The sequence below is a fragment of the Salmo salar genome, chromosome 03 (genome assembly GCF_965601325.2).
Source record: "Salmo salar chromosome 03, fSalSal1, whole genome shotgun sequence".
Classification (NCBI taxonomy): Eukaryota; Metazoa; Chordata; class Actinopteri; order Salmoniformes; family Salmonidae; genus Salmo; species Salmo salar.
Window position 1 is genome coordinate 101,926,676 of NC_138293.1, and position 19,740 is coordinate 101,946,415.

General features: G+C 41.9%; 1 protein-coding gene across 1 annotated transcript; it reads left to right on the plus strand.

Annotated features, from left to right (window-relative positions):
* The first annotated feature begins 25 nt into the window (after positions 1-25).
* LOC123741763 (uncharacterized) lies at positions 26-19,479 on the plus strand. The gene is made up of 5 exons (XM_082972967.1): positions 26-135; positions 265-493; positions 905-2,774; positions 3,078-3,251; positions 10,144-19,479. The coding sequence occupies exons 2-3, from the start codon at positions 283-285 to the stop codon at positions 1,183-1,185; spliced, it is 492 nt and encodes a 163-aa protein (XP_082829093.1). The 5' UTR covers positions 26-135; positions 265-282; the 3' UTR covers positions 1,186-2,774; positions 3,078-3,251; positions 10,144-19,479.
* Positions 19,480-19,740: the final 261 nt, after the last annotated feature.

The following is a 19,740-nucleotide window of genomic DNA, read 5'->3' on the forward strand; positions in this document are numbered from 1 at the left end:
GTGTGTGTACTCCCTGGATGAGGAGATGTAATCTCATGTTTTGTCCACAGAAACCAACAGGAGAGATCAGAGTCAGAGATTCTCAGTGGTCAGTCTGCCCAGAGTCATCAAACAGACCTGGCCTCCATATTCAGAGTATGTGGTCCTGTTATGTACATTTGTTTTTGTTAAGCTTAAGTAAAGTTAATCTGTCAATCATTTATTAATGTGTTTATGAGAAAGCATTTCTTCTCTTGCTTAACTTATTTACTTAATTTTTTTCAGTTGCTTGAAGAGAATATTATGACATTTGTGAAGAACGAGCTGAAGATGTTCAAGAGGATTCTTAGTCCAGAACTCCCAGAAGGCTTTGAGAGTCAGAAGCAGGATAAGGAAGTGGTGGATGCTGAAGATGAGAAGCAGGAGAGCAGTGCCAGAGAGGGGGCTCTGAAGATCACACTGCACGTCCTGAGGAAAATGAACCAGAAGAAGCTTGCTGACACACTAGAGAAAAGTAAGAGCTGTCTGCCTCATGTTGAATGCTGTTTTATAACATTTAAAAGCTGTAGCTAAAGTACAGCTAAAGTAGCTGTGTAACTCAATGATATTGTAGCAGCCTCAACACAACACCTAGTGACCTCATCAAGTAGCAGCAGGGATGTGTTGTGGTGATTCAATTAGAGAGAGAGAGAGAGAGAGAGAGAGAGAGAGAGAGAGAGAGACAACATTAATAATACCATCAATAATACCAATAATAATATAATCAGTCACACCAGTCTGTAATACATTATGAGAACATTTACACATTTACATAGACAGTTAAGATAATAAATTATTATAATTTAAACTTTACAACAGTCCTCCAATACTGTAGGCATTAAAACAAACATAATATTAATATCCTCTGTGTTATTTCTTCATTCAGATGAGCTTGCTGTGATTTGCCAACGTGAACTCAAATCTAATCTTAAGAAGAAGTTTCAATGTGTATTTGAGGAGATCGCTAAACAAGGAAACCCAACACTTCTCAATAAGATCTACACAGAGCTCTACATCACAGAGGGTGGAACAGGAGAGGTCAATAATGAAAATGAGCTGAGACAGATTGAGACCACAACCAGGAAACAAGCAAGACCAGAGACTGCAATCAAATGTAACGACATCTTCAAACCCCTGGACAAGACAAACTTATCAGAACTGTGCTGACAAAGGGAGTCGCTGGCATTGGAAAAACAGTCTCTGTGCAGAAGTTCATTCTGGACTGGGCTGAAGGAAAAGCAAATCAGGATGTCCAATTTGTATTTTCATTCGCTTTTCGGGAGCTGAATTTGATGAAAGAGGACAAACACACTTTCATTGAACTTCTCAATCACTTCTCAATGGAAACCAAAGAATCAAAAATCTCCAACTACAACAAGTACAAAGTTCTGTTCATCTTTGATGGTCTGGATGAGTGCCGACTGCCCCTAGACTTCCAGAAGAACAAGATCTGTTGTGACGTCACAGAGTCAACCTCAGTGGATGTTCTGCTGACAAATCTCATCAAGGGAAATCTGCTTCACTCTGCTCTCCTCTGGATAACTACCCGACCTGCAGCAGCCAATAAGATCCCTTCAGGATGTGTTGACCAGGTGACAGAGGTACGAGAGTTCAATGACCCACAGAAGGAGGAGTACTTCAGGAAGAGATTCCGTGATGAGGACCTGGCCAACAGAATCATCTCACACATAAAGACATCAAGGAGCCTCCACATCATGTGCCACATTCCAGTCTTCTGTTGGATTTCTGCAATAGTCCTTGAACACATGTTGGAATATAAGAGAGAAGAGATGCCCAAGACTCTGACTGAGATGTACACACACATTGTGGTGTTTCATACCAAACAGAAGAATGAAAAGTATCTTTGGAGAAGGATTCTCCCTGATCTTCTCCTTGATGTACTTGACTGTTTCTTCATGGCTCTGTGAGCTTCTTCTTGTCTTTGTCAGTAGACCTCGTTAAGTGCTTCTGATTGGACTCCAGTGAGAGGCCCAGAAGGAAGCGGAGGAACAGGTCCAGGTTTCCTGTCTCACTTTGTAAGGCTTTATCCACAGCACTCTTGTAGACGGTAACTTTACGCCTTTGTCTGATCCTCACAGAAAGGTTCCTGGACGTTGTTTGCAGTTTGTCCATTAGATTCCCATCACTCTTGTAGAAAGTTACTTCAGGCTCATCTTTTGTTTTCAGATTGTTCATTACATTCTCATTGTTGTTGATAAATGAGAGAAACACATATAGAGCAGCCAGAAACTCCTGAATGCTCAGATGAACAAAGCAGTACACCTTGTCCTGGTACAGCCCACATTCCTCTTTAAAGAGCTGTGTGCACAATCCTGAGAACACTGAGGCTTCATTGACATCAATGCCAGCCTCTTTCAGGTCTTCTTCATAGAAAATCAGAATGCCATTCACAAGCTGTTGAAAAGCCAGTTTTCCCAGTGACAGAATGATCTCTTTATTCCAGTGTGGACCTGTCTCTTCCTTCCCAGAAAGGAGCATCAATCTGTTCCACTGTCTGAATGAACTGAATGACCATTTTCTAGTGGAGGAGATCCAAAGCTACCTGAGATCAGGAAGTCTCTCAAAACCCAACCTGTCACCTGCAGTGGTCAGCTCTGGTCTTTGTGTTGCTGACTTCAGAAAAGGAGCTCGATGTGTTTGACCTGAAGAAATACTCCAGATCAGAGGAAGGTCTTCTGAGGCTGCTGCCAGTGGTCAAAGCCTCCAGAGCTGTTCTGTGATTAAATAAAATACATGTAAGAACTAATCATCAGGAAGAAATATGAAGTTTAGAGAAAAATATGTATATAATGTTATATTGAAAAATGTATTGAATAAATGCATTGTTTTGCATGTATATAATATTATATTGAAAACCATTTTGAATCGGTGTATTGGTGTTCACATTAGTATGACGATATAACCATACAATTATATTAGAAGGAAGATGAATCTATATGTTGTTGGAGAGAATAAACCAAATGCATCTGCCATTGTCCTTCTACACTACTTGTTAAATTAACAGTGTGTTTGTGAATTCATGATGATCTCTTTGTCAGGCTGTCAGGCTGTCAAGTCACAGAGGAAAGCTGTGCTTCTCTGGCCTCAGCTCTGAGGTCAAACCCCTCACACCTGAGAGAGCTGGACCTGAGCTACAATCACCCAGGAGACTCAGGAGTCAGACTGCTCTCTGCTGGACTGGAGGATCAACACTGCAGACTGGAGAAACTCAAGTATGGAGAGGGTTTATGTCAATGTTCATATCAGACATGTTTGACTTATCAGGCTAGTTAACCTCTATGGGCTAGGCGGGACGAATTCGTCCCACCTACGTAACAGCCAGTTGAAGCCTGTGGCGCGATTTTCAAATACCTTAAAAATCCTATTACTTCAATTTCTCAAACATATGACTATTTTACAGCTATTTAACCTGTTAGGGCTAGGGGGCAGCATTTGCACGTCTGGATAAAAAAAATGTACCCGATTTAATCTGGTTACTAATCCTACCCAGTAACTAGAATATGCATATACTTATTATATATGGATAGAAAACACTCTAAAGTTTCTAAAACTGTTTGAATGGTGTCTGTGAGTATAACAGAACTCATTTGGCAGGCAAAACCCTGAGACATTTTCTGACAGGAAGTGGATACCTGATGTGTTGTATTGACTTTAAACCTATCCCATTGAAAAACACAGGGGCTGAGGAATATTTTGGCACTTCCTATTGCTTCCACTAGATGTCACCAGCCTTTACAAAGTGTTTTGAGTCTTCTGGAGGGAGATCTGACCGAACAAGAGCCATGGAACGATGATGTCCCATTAGACACCTGGCGCGCGAGTTCATGTTGGGTACCCTCGTTCCAATACGTTATAAAAGAGTATGCATTCGTCCACCTTGAATATTATTCATGTTCTGGTTAAAAAAGGCCCTAATGATTTATGCTATACAACGTTTGACATGTTTGAACGAACGGAAATATATTTTTTCCCCTCGTTCATGACGAGAAGTCCGGCTGGCTTAGATCATGTGCTAACAAGACGGAGATTTTTGGACATAAATGATGAGCTTTTTTGAACAAAACTACATTCGTTATGGACCTGTGATACCTGGAAGTGACATCTGATGAAGAGAATCAAAGGTAATGGATTATTTACATAGTATTTTCGATTTTAGATCTCCCCAACATGACGTCTAGTCTGTATCGCAACGCGTATTTTTCTGGGCGCAGTGCTCAGATTATTGCAAAGTGTGATTTCCCAGTAAGGTTATTTTTAAATCTGGCAAGTTGATTGCGTTCAAGAGATGTAAATCTATAATTCTTTAAATGACAATATAATATTTTACCAATGTTTTCTAATTTTAATTATTTAATTTGTGACGCTGACTTGACTGCCGGTTATTGGAGGGAAACGATTTCCTCAACATCAATGCCATAGTAAAACGCTGTTTTTGGATATAAATATGAACTTGATAGAACTAAAAATGCATGCATTGTCTAACATAATGTCCTAGGAGTGTCATCTGATGGAGATTGTAAAAGGTTAGTGCATCATTTTAGCTGGTTTTATGGTTTTGGTGACCCTGTCTTTGACTTGCCATAAACATTACACACAACTCTTGTAAATGTACTGTCCTAACATACTCTAAATTTATGCTTTCGCCGTAAAACCTTTTTTGAAATCGTAAAACGTGGTTAGATTAAGGAGATGTTTATCTTTCAAAGGGTGTAAAATAGTTGTATGTTTGAAAAATTTGAATTTGACATTTATTTGGATTCAAATTTGCCGCTCTTGAAATGCACCTGCTGTTGATGGAGTGCACCACGGGTGGCACGCTAGCGTCCCACCTAGCCCATAGAGGTTAAAGACAAGACTCTCGTTAATTGAACCACACTTTCCGATTTCAAAAAGGCTTTACAACGAAAGCAAAACATTAGATTATGTCAGCAGAGTACCAAGCCAGAAATAATCAGACACCCATTTTTCAAGCTAGCATATAATGTCACAAAAACCCAGAAGACAGCTAAATGCAGCACTAACCTTTGATGATCTTCATCAGATGACACATCTAGGACATTATGTTATACAATACATGCATGTTTTGTTCAATCAAGTTCATATTTATATCAAAAAACAGCTTTTTACATTAGCATGTGAAGTTCAGAACTAGCATACCCCCCGCAAACTTCCGGCGAATTTACTAACAATTTACTAAATTACTCACGATAAACGTTCACAAAAAGCATAACAATTATTTTAAGAATTATAGATACATTACTCCTCTATGCACTTGATATGTCCGATTTTAAAATAGCTTTTCGGTGAAAGCACATTTTGCAATATTCTAAGTACATAGCCCGGCATCACAGGGCTAGCTATTTAGACACCCAGCAGGTTTAGCACTCACCAATATCAGATTTACTGTAAGAAAAATGGACTTACCTTTCCTGTTCTTCATCAGAATGCACTCCCAGGACTTCTACTTCAATAACAAATGTAGGTTTGGTCCAAAATAATCCATAGTTATGTTCCAACAGCGACGTTTTGTTCGTGCGTCCCAGACACTATCCCAATGGTAAATAACGGTCGCGCGCACGGCGCATTTCGTGACAAAAGATTTCTAAATATTTCATTACCGTACTTCGAAGCATGTCAACCGCTGTTTAAAATCAATTTTTATGCCATTTTTCTCGTAAAAAAGCGATAATATTCCGACCGGGAATCTGCAATTAGATAAACAGCCGAAGGAAAATATATCACTGGGTCGAATCGGGCACGCGCCTAATTCCATTGTCCTCTGATGGGCCACTTGGCAAAGGCGATAATGTGTTTCAGCCTGAGGCTGCCTCGTCATCGTTCAGGTTTTTCCCGGGCTCTGAGAGCCTATTGGAGCCCTAGGAAATGTCACGTTACAGCTAAGATCCTGACTCTTCAATAAACAGAAGCAAGAACAACAACACATTGTCAGACAGGCCACTTCCTGAATGAAACCTTCTCAGGTTTTTGCCTGCCAAATGAGTTCTGTTATACTCACAGACACCATTCAAACAGTTTTAGAAACTTTAGGGTGTTTTCTATCCATATGTAATAAGTATATGCATATTCTAGTTACTGGGTAGGAGGGGTAACCAGATTAAATCGGGTACGTTTTTTATCCGGACGTGAAAATACTGCCCCCTATCCCAAACAGGTTAACCTGTTGGGTCTAGGGGGCAGCATTTGCACGTCTGGATAAAAAAAATGTACCCGATTTAATCTGGTTACTAATCCTACCCAGTAACTAGAATATGCATATACTTATTATATATGGATAGAAAACACTCTAAAGTTTCCAAAACTGTTTGAATGGTGTCTGTGAGTATAACAGAACTCATTTGGCAGGCAAAACCCTGAGACATTTTCTGACAGGAAGTGGATACCTGATGTGTTGTATTGACTTTAAACCTATCCCATTGAAAAACACAGGGGTTTAGGAATATTTTGGCACTTCCTATTGCTTCCACTAGATGTCACCAGCCTTTACAAAGTGTTTTGAGTCTTCTGGAGGGAGATCTGACCGAACAAGAGCCATGGAACGGTGATGTCCCATTAGACACCTGGCGCGCTACTTCATGTTGGGTACCCTCGTTCCAATACGTTATAAAAGACTATGCATTCGTCCACCTTGAATATTATTCATGTTCTGGTTAAAAAAGGCCCTAATGATTTATGCTATACAACGTTTGACATGTTTGAACGAACGGAAATATATTTTTTCCCCTCGTTCATGACGAGAAGTCCGGCTGGCTTACATCATGTGCTAACGAGACGGAGATTTTTGGACATAAATGATGAGCTTTTTTGAACAAAACTACATTCGTTATGGACCTGTGATACCTGGAAGTGACATCTGATGAAGAGAATCAAAGGTAATGGATTATTTACATAGTATTTTCGATTTTAGATCTCCCCAACATGACGTCTAGTCTGTATCGCAACGCGTATTTTTCTGGGCACAGTGCTCAGATTATTGCAAAGTGTGATTTCCCAGTAAGGTTATTTTTAAATCTGGCAAGTTGATTGCGTTCAAAAGATGTAAATCTATAATTCTTTAAATGACAATATAATATTTTACCAATGTTTTCTAATTTTAATTATTTAATTTGTGACGCTGACTTGACTGCCGGTTATTGGAGGGAAACGATTTCCTCAACATCAATGCCGTAGTAAAACGCTGTTTTTGGATATAAATATCAACTTGATAGAACTAAAAATGCATGCATTGTCTAACATAATGTCCTAGGAGTGTCATCTGATGGAGATTGTAAAAGGTTAGTGTATCATTTTAGCTGGTTTTATGGTTTTGGTGACCCTGTCTTTGACTTGACAAAACATTACACACAACTCTTGTAAATGTACTGTCCTAACATACTCTAAATTTATGCTTTCGCCGTAAAACCTTTTTGAAATCGTAAAACGTGGTTAGATTAAGGAGATGTTTATCTTTCAAATGGTGTAACATAGTTGTATTTTTGAAAAATTTGAATTTTGACATTTATTTGGATTCAAATTTGCCGCTCTTGAAATGCACCTGCTGTTGATGGAGTGCACCACGGGTGGCACGCTAGCGTCCCACCTAGCCCCAAGAGGTTAAAAACCTCTTACATCTAGACGTTCCGCTAGCGGAACACCTGCTCCAATATCCAATGATGGGCATGGCGCGAAATACAATTTCCTCTAAAATCCGAAAACTTCCATTTTTCAAACATATGACTATTTCACAGCATTTTAAAGACAAGACTCTCGTTAATCTAACCACACTGTCCGATTTCAAAAAGGCTTTACAGCGAAAGCAAAACATTAGATTATGTCAGCAGAGTACCCAGCCAGAAATAATCAGACACCCATTTTTCAAGCTAGCATATAATGTCACAAAAACCCAGAAGACAGCTAAATGCAGCACTAACCTTTGATGATCTTCATCAGATGACAATCCTAGGACATTATGTTATAACAATACATGCATGTTTTGTTCAATCAAGTTCATATTTATATCAAAAAACAGCTTTTTACATTAGCATGTGACGTTCAGAACTAGCATACCCCCCGCAAACATCCGGTGAATTTACTAAATTACTCACGATAAACGTTCACAAAAAACATAATTATTTTAAGAATTATAGATACAGAACTCCTCTATGCACTCGATATGTCCGATTTTAAAATAGATTTTCGGTGAAAGCACATTTTGCAATATTCTCAGTAGATAGCCCAGCCATCACGGCTAGCCATTTAGACACTGACCAAGTTTAGCCCTGATCAAACTCCGATTTACTATTACAAAAGTTTCATTACCTTTGTTGTCTTCGTCAGAATGCACTCCCAGGACTGCTACTTCAATAACAAATGTTGGTTTGGTACAAAATAATCCATCGTTATATCCGAATAGCGGCGTTTTGTTCGTGCGTTCCAGACACTATCCGAAATGGTAAAGAAGGGTCGCGCGCATGGCGCAATTCGTGACAAAAAAATTCTAAATATTCCATTACCGTACTTCGAAGCATGTCAACCGCTGTTTAAAATCAATTTTTATGCCATTTTTCTCGTAGAGAAGCGATAATATTCCGACCGGGAATCTCCTTTTTGGCAAACAGAGGAAAAAATCACAAAGACGGGGGCGGCCAGGTCACGCGCCTAAGCCCACAGTCCCTTGATCGGCCACTTGAGAAAGGCGATAATGTGTTTCAGCCTGGGGCTGGGATGACGACATTCAGGTTTTTCCCGGGCTCTGAGCGCCTATGGACGACGTAGGAAGTGTCACGTTAGAGCAGAGATCCTTAGTAAAATATAGAGATGGCAAAGAAGTTCCAGAAATGGTCAGACAGGCCACTTCCTGTAAAGGAATCTCTCAGGTTTTGACCTGCCATTTGAGTTCTGTTATACTCACAGACACCATTCAAACAGTTTTAGAAACTTTACGGTGTTTTCTATCCATATATAAGTATATGCATATTCTAGTTACTGGGTAGGATTAGTAACCAGATTAAATCGGGTACGTTTTTTAATCAGCCGTGAAAATACTGCCCCCTAGCCATAAGAGGTTAGACACCGACCAAGTTTAGCCCTGACCAAAGTCAGATTTACTATTACAAAAGTTTGATTACCTTTGTTGTCTTCGTCAGAATGCACTCCCAGGACTGCTACAATAACAAATGTTGGTTTGGTCCAAAATAATCCATCGTTATATCCAAATAGCGGCGTTTTGTTCGTGCGTTCCAGACACTATCCGAAATGGTAAATCAGGGTCACGAGCATGGCGCAATTCGTGACAAAAAAATTCTAAATATTCCATTACCGTACTTCGAAGCATGTCAACCGCTGTTTAAAATCCATTTTTATGCCATTTTTCTCGTAAAAAAGCGATACTATTCCGACCGGGAATCTCCGTTTAGGTAAACAGAGGAAAGAAAACAATGCTTTCGGTCGACGCAGGCACGAGCCTGAGTCTCACAGTACTGTAACCAGCCACTACCCAAACGCGCTACTTTTTTTCAGCCAGAGCCTGCAAAGCCACGATTCAGCTTTTTGCCGCCTTCTGAGAGCCTATGGCAGCCGTAGGAAATGTCACGTAACAGCAGAGATCCTTTGTAATGGATAGAGATGGCAAAGAAGGCCAAGAAATGGTCAGACAGGGTACTTCCTGTACAGAATCTTCTCAGGTTTTGACCTGCCGTTTGAGTTCTGTTATACTCACAGACACCATTCAAACAGTTTTAGAAACTTTGGAGTGTTTTCTATCCAAAGCCAATAATTATATGCATATTCTAGTTACTGGGCAGGAGTAGTAACCAGATTAAATCGGGTACGTTTTTTATCCAGCCGTGTCAATACTGCCCCCTAGCCCTAACAGGTTAACAGAACTGTTTCTCACCAGTTAGTCCCTTTTCTGTTGGAGGTCTCCTGGGACTGATGGTGTATCTGCTGAGTTTAACAGAACTGTTTCTGTTGGAGGTCTCCTGGGACTGATGGTGTATCTGCTGAGTTTAACAGAACTGTTTCTCACCAGTTGGTCCGTTTTCTGTTGGAGGTCTGTTGGGACTGATGGTGTATCTGCTGAGTTTAACAGAACTGTTTCTGTTGCAGGTCTCCTGGGACTGAAGGTGTATCTGCTGAGTTAAACAGAACTGTGTCTCACCAGTTGGTCCCTTTTCTGTTGGAGGACTCCTGGGACTGATGGTGTATCTGCTGAGTTTAACAGAACTGTTTCTGTTGGAGGTCTCCTGGGACTGATGGTGTATCTGCTGAGTTTAACAGAACTGTTTCTCACCAGTTAGTCCCTTTTCTGTTGGAGGTCTCCTGGGACTGATGGTGTATCTGCTGATTTTAACAGAACTGTTTCTGTTGGAGGTCTCCTGGGACTGATGGTGTATCTGCTGAGTTTAACAGAACTGTTTCTGTTGGAGGTCTCGTGGGGACTGATGGTGTATCTGCTGAGTTTAACAGAACTGTTTCTGTTGGAGGTCTCCCGGGACTGATGGTGTATCTGCTGAGTTTAACAGAACTGTTTCTGTTGGAGGTCTCCTGGGACTGATGGTGTATCTGCTGAGTTTAACAGAACTGTTTCTCACCAGTTAGTCCCTTTTCTGTTGGAGGACTCCTGGGACTGATGGTGTATCTGCCGAGTTTAACCTCTATGGGCTAGGTGGGACGCTAGCGTGCCACCCGTGGTGCACTCCATCAACAGCAGGTGCATTTCAAGAGCGGCAAATTTGAATCCAAATAAATGTCAAAATTCAAATTTTCCAAAAATACAACTATTTTACACCATTTGAAAGATAAACATCTCCTTAATCTAACCACGTTTTACGATTTCAAAAAGGTTTTACGGCGAAAGCATAAATTTAGAGTATGTTAGGACAGTACATTTACAAGAGTTGTGTGTAATGTTTATGGCAAGTCAAAGACAGGGTCACCAAAACCATAAAACCAGCTAAAATGATGCACTAACCTTTTACAATCTCCATCAGATGACACTCCTAGGACATTATGTTAGACAATGCATGCATTTTTAGTTCTATCAAGTTCATATTTATATCCAAAAACAGCGTTTTACTATGGCATTGATGTTGAGGAAATCGTTTCCCTCCAATAACCGGCAGTCAAGTCAGCGTCACAAATTAAATAATTAAAATTAGAAAACATTGGTAAAATATTATATTGTCATTTAAAGAATTATAGATTTACATCTCTTGAACGCAATCAACTTGCCAGATTTAAAAATAACCTTACTGGGAAATCACACTTTGCAATAATCTGAGCACTGCGCCCAGGAAAATACGCGTTGCGATACAGACTAGACGTCATGTTGGGGAGATCTAAAATCGAAAATACTATGTAAATAATCCATTACCTTTGATTCTCTTCATCAGATGTCACTTCCAGGTATCACAGGTCCATAATGAATGTAGTTTTGTTCAAAAAAGCTCATCATTTATGTCCAAAAATCTCCGTCTTGTTAGCACATGATCTAAGCCAGCCGGACTTCTTGTCATGAACGAGGGGAAAAAATATATTTCCGTTCGTTCAAACATGTCAAACGTTGTATAGCATAAATCATTAGGGCCTTTTTTAACCAGAACATGAATAATATTCAAGGTGGACGAATGCATACTCTTTTATAACGTATTGGAACGAGGGTACCCAACATGAACTCGCGCGCCAGGTGTCTAATGGGACATCATCGTTCCATGGCTCTTGTTCGGTCAGATCTCCCTCCAGAAGACTCAAAACACTTTGTAAAGGTTGGTGACATCTAGTGGAAGCAATAGGAAGTGCCAAAATATTCCTCAGCCCCTGTGTTTTTCAATGGGATAGGTTTAAAGTCAATACAACACATCAGGTATCCACTTCCTGTCAGAAAATGTCTCAGGGTTTTGCCTGCCAAATGAGTTCTGTTATACTCACAGACACCATTCAAACAGTTTTAGAAACTTTAGAGTGTTTTCTATCCATATATAATAAGTATATGCATATTCTAGTTACTGGGTAGGATTAGTAACCAGATTAAATCGGGTACATTCTTTTTATCCAGACGTGCAAATGCTGCCCCCTCGCACTAACAGGTTAACAGAACTGTTTCTCACCAGTTAGTCCCTTTTCTGTTGGAGGTCTCCTGGGACTGATGGTGTATCTGCTGAGTTTAACAGAACTGATTCTGTTGGAGGACTCCTGGGACTGATGGTGTATCTTCTGAGTTTAACAGAACTGTTTCTATTGGAGGTCTCCTGGGACTGATGGTGTATCTGCCGAGTTTAACAGAACTGTTTCTCACCAGGTAGTCCCTTTTCTGTTGGAGGACTCCTGGGACTGATGGTGTATCTGCTGAGTTTAACAGAACTGTTTCTGTTGGAGGTCTCCTGGGACTGATGGTGTATCTGCTGAGTTTAACAGAACTGTTTCTGTTGGAGGTCTCCTGGGACCGATGGTGTATCTGCTGAGTTTAACAGAAATGTTTCTGTTGGAGGTCTCCTGGGACTGATGGTGTATCTGCTGAGTTTAACAGAACTGTTTCTCACCAGTTGGTCCCTTTTCTGTTTGAGGTCTCCTGGGGAATGATGGTGTATCTGCTGAGTTTAACATAACTGTTTCTGTTGGAGGTCTCCTGGGACTGATGGTGTATCTTCTGAGTTTAACATAACTGTTTCTGTTGGAGGTCTCCTGGGACTGATGGTGTATCTGCCGAGTTTAACAGAACTGTTTCTCACCAGTTAGTCCCTTTTCTGTTGGAGGACTCCTGGGACTGATGGTGTATCTGCTGAGTTTAACAGAACTGTTTCTGATTGGAGGACTCCTGGGACTGATGGTGTATCTGCTGAGTTTAATAGAACTGTTTCTGTTGGAGGTCTCCTGGGACTGATAGTGTATCTGCTGAGTTTAACATAACTGTTTCTCACCAGTTGGTCCCTTTTCTGTTGGAGGTCTCCTGGGACTGATGGTGTATCTGCTGAGTTTAACATAACTGTTTCTCACCAGTTAGTCCCTTTTCTGTTGGAGGTCTCCTGGGACTGATGGTGTATCTGCTGAGTTTAACAGAACTGTTTCTGTTGGAGGACTCCTGGGACTGATGGTGTGTCTGCTGAGTTTAATAGAACTGTTTCTGTTGGAGGTCTCCTGGGACTGATGGTGTATCTGCTGAGTTTAACATAACAGTTTCTCACCAATTGGTCCCTTTTCTGTTGGAGGTTTCCTGGGACTGATGGTGTATCTGCTGAGTTTAACATAACTGTTTCTCACCAGTTAGTCCCTTTTCTGTTGGAGGTCTCCTGGGACTGATGGTGTATCTGCTGAGTTTAACAGAACTGTTTCTGTTGGAGGTCTCCTGGGGACTGATGGTGTATCTGCTGAGTTTAACATAACTGTTTCTGTTGGAGGACTCCTGGGACTGATGGTGTATCTGCTGATTTTAACAGAACTGTTTCTGTTGGAGGTCTCCTGGGACTGATGGTGTATCTGCTGAGTTTAACACAACTGTTTCTGTTGGAGGTCTCCTGGGGACTGATGGTGTATCTGCTGAGTTTAACATAACAGTTTCTCACCAATTGGTCCCTTTTCTGTTGGAGGTCTCCTGGGACTGATGGTGTATCTGCTGAGTTTAACATAACTGTTTCTCACCAGTTAGTCCCTTTTCTGTTGGAGGTCTCCTGGGACTGATGGTGTATCTGCTGAGTTTAACAGAACTGTTTCTGTTGGAGGTCTCCTGGGACTGATGGTGTATCTGCTGAGTTTAACAGAACTGTTTCTGTTGGGGGTCTACCGGGACTGATGGTGTATCTGCTGAGTTTAACAGAACTGTTTCTGTTGGAGTTCTCCTGGGACTGATGGTGTATCTGCTGAGTTAAACAGAACTGTTTCTGTTGGAGGTCTCCTGGGACTGATGGTGTATCTGCTGAGTTTAACAGAACTGTTTCTCACCAGTTAGTCCCTTTTCTGTTGGAGGACTCTTGGGACTGATGGTGTATCTGCCGAGTTTAACAGAACTGTTTCTCACCAGTTAGTCCCTTTTCTGTTGGAGGTCTCCTGGGACTGATGGTGTATCTGCTGAGTTTAACAGAACTGTTTCTGTTGGAGGTCTCCTGGGACTGATGGTGTATCTGCTGAGTTTAACAGAACTGTTTCTGTTGGAGGACTCCTGGGGACTGATGGTGTATCTGCTGAGTTTAACAGAACTGTTTCTGTTGGAGGTCTCCTGGGACTGATGGTGTATCTGCCGAGTTCAACAGAACTGTTTCTCACGCGTTAGTCCCTTTTCTGTTGGAGGACTCCTGGGACTGATGGTGTATCTGCTGAGTTAAGCAGAACTGTTTCTGATTGGAGGACTCCTGGGAATGATGGTGTATCTGCTGAGTTTAACAGAACTGTTTCTGTTGGAGGTCTCCTGGGGACTGATGGTGTATCTGCTGAGTTTAACAGAACTCTTTCTGTTTGAGGTCTCCTGGGACTGATGGTGTATCGGCTGAGTTTAACAGAACTGTTTCTCACCAGTTGGTCCCTTTTCTGTTGGAGGTCTCCTGGAACTGATGGTGTATCTGCTGAGTTTAACATAACTGTTTCTCACCAGTTAGTCCCTTTTCTGTTGGAAGTCTCCTGGGACTGATGGTGTATCTGCTGAGTTTAACAGAACTTTTTCTGTTGGAGGTCTCCTGGGGACTGATGGTGTATCTGCTGAGTTTAACAGAACTGTTTCTGTTGGAGGACTCCTGGGACTGATGGTGTATCTGCTGAGTTTAACAGAACTTTTTCTGTTGGCGGTCTCCTGGGGACTGATGGTGTATCTGCTGAGTTTAACAGAACTGTTTCTGTTGGAGGTCTCCTGGGACTGATGGTGTATCTGCCGAGTTTAACAGAACTGTTTCTCACCAGTTAGTCCCTTTTCTGTTGGAGGACTCCTGGGACTGATGGTGTATCTGCTGAGTTTAACAGAACTGTTTCTGATTGGAGGACTCCTGGGACTGATGGTGTATCTGCTGAGTTTAATAGAACTGTTTCTGTTGGAGGTCTCCTGGGACTGATAGTGTATCTGCTGAGTTTAACATAACTGTTTCTCACCAGTTGGTCCCTTTTCTGTTGGAGGTCTCCTGGGACTGATGGTGTATCTGCTGAGTTTAACATAACTGTTTCTCACCAGTTAGTCCCTTTTCTGTTGGAGGTCTCCTGGGACTGATGGTGTATCTGCTGAGTTTAACAGAACTGTTTCTGTTGGAGGACTCCTGGGACTGATGGTGTGTCTGCTGAGTTTAATAGAACTGTTTCTGTTGGAGGTCTCCTGGGACTGATGGTGTATCTGCTGAGTTTAACATAACAGTTTCTCACCAATTGGTCCCTTTTCTGTTGGAGGTTTCCTGGGACTGATGGTGTATCTGCTGAGTTTAACATAACTGTTTCTCACCAGTTAGTCCCTTTTCTGTTGGAGGTCTCCTGGGACTGATGGTGTATCTGCTGAGTTTAACAGAACTGTTTCTGTTGGAGGTCTCCTGGGGACTGATGGTGTATCTGCTGAGTTTAACATAACTGTTTCTGTTGGAGGACTCCTGGGACTGATGGTGTATCTGCTGATTTTAACAGAACTGTTTCTGTTGGAGGTCTCCTGGGACTGATGGTGTATCTGCTGAGTTTAACACAACTGTTTCTGTTGGAGGTCTCCTGGGGACTGATGGTGTATCTGCTGAGTTTAACATAACAGTTTCTCACCAATTGGTCCCTTTTCTGTTGGAGGTCTCCTGGGACTGATGGTGTATCTGCTGAGTTTAACAGAACTGTTTCTGTTGGAGGTCTCCTGGGACTGATGGTGTATCTGCTGAGTTTAACAGAACTGTTTCTGTTGGGGGTCTACCGGGACTGATGGTGTATCTGCTGAGTTTAACAGAACTGTTTCTGTTGGAGTTCTCCTGGGACTGATGGTGTATCTGCTGAGTTAAACAGAACTGTTTCTGTTGGAGGTCTCCTGGGACTGATGGTGTATCTGCTGAGTTTAACAGAACTGTTTCTCACCAGTTAGTCCCTTTTCTGTTGGAGGACTCTTGGGACTGATGGTGTATCTGCCGAGTTTAACAGAACTGTTTCTCACCAGTTAGTCCCTTTTCTGTTGGAGGTCTCCTGGGACTGATGGTGTATCTGCTGAGTTTAACAGAACTGTTTCTGTTGGAGGTCTCCTGGGACTGATGGTGTATCTGCTGAGTTTAACAGAACTGTTTCTGTTGGAGGACTCCTGGGGACTGATGGTGTATCTGCTGAGTTTAACAGAACTGTTTCTGTTGGAGGTCTCCTGGGACTGATGGTGTATCTGCCGAGTTCAACAGAACTGTTTCTCACGCGTTAGTCCCTTTTCTGTTGGAGGACTCCTGGGACTGATGGTGTATCTGCTGAGTTAAGCAGAACTGTTTCTGATTGGAGGACTCCTGGGAATGATGGTGTATCTGCTGAGTTTAACAGAACTGTTTCTGTTGGAGGTCTCCTGGGGACTGATGGTGTATCTGCTGAGTTTAACAGAACTCTTTCTGTTTGAGGTCTCCTGGGACTGATGGTGTATCGGCTGAGTTTAACAGAACTGTTTCTCACCAGTTGGTCCCTTTTCTGTTGGAGGTCTCCTGGAACTGATGGTGTATCTGCTGAGTTTAACATAACTGTTTCTCACCAGTTAGTCCCTTTTCTGTTGGAAGTCTCCTGGGACTGATGGTGTATCTGCTGAGTTTAACAGAACTTTTTCTGTTGGAGGTCTCCTGGGGACTGATGGTGTATCTGCTGAGTTTAACAGAACTGTTTCTGTTGGAGGACTCCTGGGACTGATGGTGTATCTGCTGAGTTTAACAGAACTGTTTCTCACCAGTTGGTCCCTTTTCTGTTGGAGGTCTCCTGGGACTGATGGTGTATCTGCTGAGTTTAACAGAACTGTTTCTGTTGGAGGACTCCTGGGACTGATGTTGTATCTTCTGAGTTTAATAGAACTGTTTCTGTTGGAGGTCTCCTGGGACTGATGGTGTATCTTCTGAGTTTAATAGAACTGTTTCTGTTGGAGGTCTCCTGGGACTGATGGTGTATCTGCTGAGTTTAACAGAACTGTTTCTCACCAGTTGGTCCCATTTCTGTTGGAGGTCTCCTGGGACTGATGGTGTATCTGCTGAGTTTAACAGAACTGTTTCTGTTGGAGGTCTCCTGGGGATTGATGGTGTATCTGCTGAGTTTAACAGAACTGTTTCTGTTGGAGGTCTCCCGGGACTGATGGTGTATCTGCTGAGTTTAACAGAACTGTTTCTGTTGGAGGTCTCCTGGGACTGATGGTGTATCTGCTGAGTTTAACAGAACTGTTTCTGTTGGAGTTCTCCTGGGACTGATGGTGTATCTGCTGAGTTTAACAGAACTGTTTCTCACCAGTTAGTCCCTTTTCTGTTGGAGGACTCCTGGGACTGATGGTGTATCTGCCGAGTTTAACAGAACTGTTTCTCACCAGTTAGTCCCTTTTCTGTTGGAGGACTCCTGGGACTGATGGTGTATCTGCCGAGTTTAACAGAACTGTTTCTCACCAGTTAGTCCCTTTTCTGTTGGAGGTCTCCTGGGACTGATGGTGTATCTGCTGAGTTTAACAGAACTGTTTCTGTTTTAGGTCTCCTGGGACTGATGGTGTATCTGCTGAGTTAAGCAGAACTGTTTCTGATTGGAGGACTCCTGGAACTGATGGTGTATCTGCTGAGTTTAACAGAACTGTTTCTGTTGGAGGTCTCCTGGGGACTGATGGTGTATCTGCTGAGTTTAACAGAACTGTTTCTGTTTGAGGTCTCCTGGGACTGATGGTGTATCTGCTGAGTTTAACAGAACTGTTTCTCACCAGTTGGTCCCTTTTCTGTTGGAGGTCTCCTGGAACTGATGGTGTATCTGCTGAGTTTAACATAACTGTTTCTCACCAGTTAGTCCCTTTTCTGTTGGAAGTCTCCTGGGACTGATGGTGTATCTGCTGAGTTTAACATAACTTTTTCTGTTGGAGGTCTCCTGGGGACTGATGGTGTATCTGCTGAGTTTAACAGAACTGTTTCTGTTGGAGGACTCCTGGGACTGATGGTGTATCTGCTGATTTTAACAGAACTGTTTCTGTTGGAGGTCTCCTGGGACTGATGGTGTATCTGCAGAGTTTAACAGAACTGTTTCTGTTGGAGGTCTCCTGGGACTGATGGTGTATCTGCTGAGTTTAACAGAACTGTTTCTGTTGGAGGTCTCCTGGGACTGATGGTGTATGTGCTGAGTTTAACAGAACTGTTTCTCACCAGTTAGTCCCTTTTCTGTTGGAGGTCTCCTGGGACTGATGGTGTATCTGCTGAGTTTAACAGAACTGTTTCTGTTGGAGGTCTCCTGGGACTGATGGTGTATCTGCTGAGTTTAACAGAACTGTTTCTCACCAGTTGGTCCCTTTTCTGTTGGAGGACTTCTGGGACTGATGGTGTATCTGCTGAGTTTAACAGAACTGTTTCTGTTGGAGGTCTCCTGGGACTGATGGTGTATCTGCTGAGTTTAACAGAACTGTTTCTGTTGGAGGTCTTCTGGGACTGATGGTGTATCTGCTGAGTTTAACAGAACTGTTTCTCACCTGTTGGTCCCTTTTCTGTTGGAGGTCTCCTGGGACTGATGGTGTATCTGCTGAGTTTAACCTCTCTGGTCTAGGCGGGACGAATTCGTCCCACCTACGCAACAGCCAGTTGAATCCCGTGGCGCGATTTTCAAATACCTTAGAAATGCTATTACTTCAATTTCTCAAACATATGACTCTTTTACACCATTTTAAAGACAAGACTCTCGTTAACCTCTATGGGACCGGCGGGACGAATTCGTCCCACCTACGTAACAGCCACTGCCAGCCTGTGGCGCGATTTTCAAAATCTTCAAAATCCTATTACTTCAATTTCTCAAACATATGACTATTTTACAGCCATTTAAAGATAAGACTCTCGTTAATCTAACCACACTGTCCGATTTCAAAAAGGCTTTACAACGAAAGCAAAACATTAGATTATGTCAGCAGAGTACCAAGCCAGAAATAATCAGACACCCATTTTTCAAGCCAGCATATAATGTCACCAAAACCCAGAAGACAGCTAAATGCAGCACTCACCTTTGATGATCTTCATCAGATGACAACCCTAGGACATTATGTTATACAATACATGCATGTTTTGTTCAATCAAGTTCATATTTATATCAAAAACCAGCTTTTTACATTAGCATGTGACGTTCAGAACTAGCATACTTACGGGGAATTCGCTAACATTTTACTAAATTACTCACGATAAACGTTCACAAAAAGCATAACAATTATTTTAAGAATTATAGATACAGACCTCCTCTATGCACTCGATATGTCCGATTTTAAAATAGCTTTTTGGTGAAAGCACATTTTGCAATATTCTAAGTACATAGCCCAGGCATCACGGGCTCGCTATTTAGACACCCTGCAAGTTTAGCACTCACCATAATCATATTTACTATTATAAAAATGTCATTACCTTTTGTTGTCTTCGTCAGAATGCACACCCAGGACGTCTACTTCAATAACAAATGTTGGTTTGGTCCAAAATAATCCATCGTTATATCCGAATAGCGGCGTTTTGTTCGTGCGTTCCAGACACTATCCGAAATAGTAAAGAAGTGTCGCGCGCTTGGCGCAATTCCTGACAATAAAATTCAAAGTATTCCATTGCC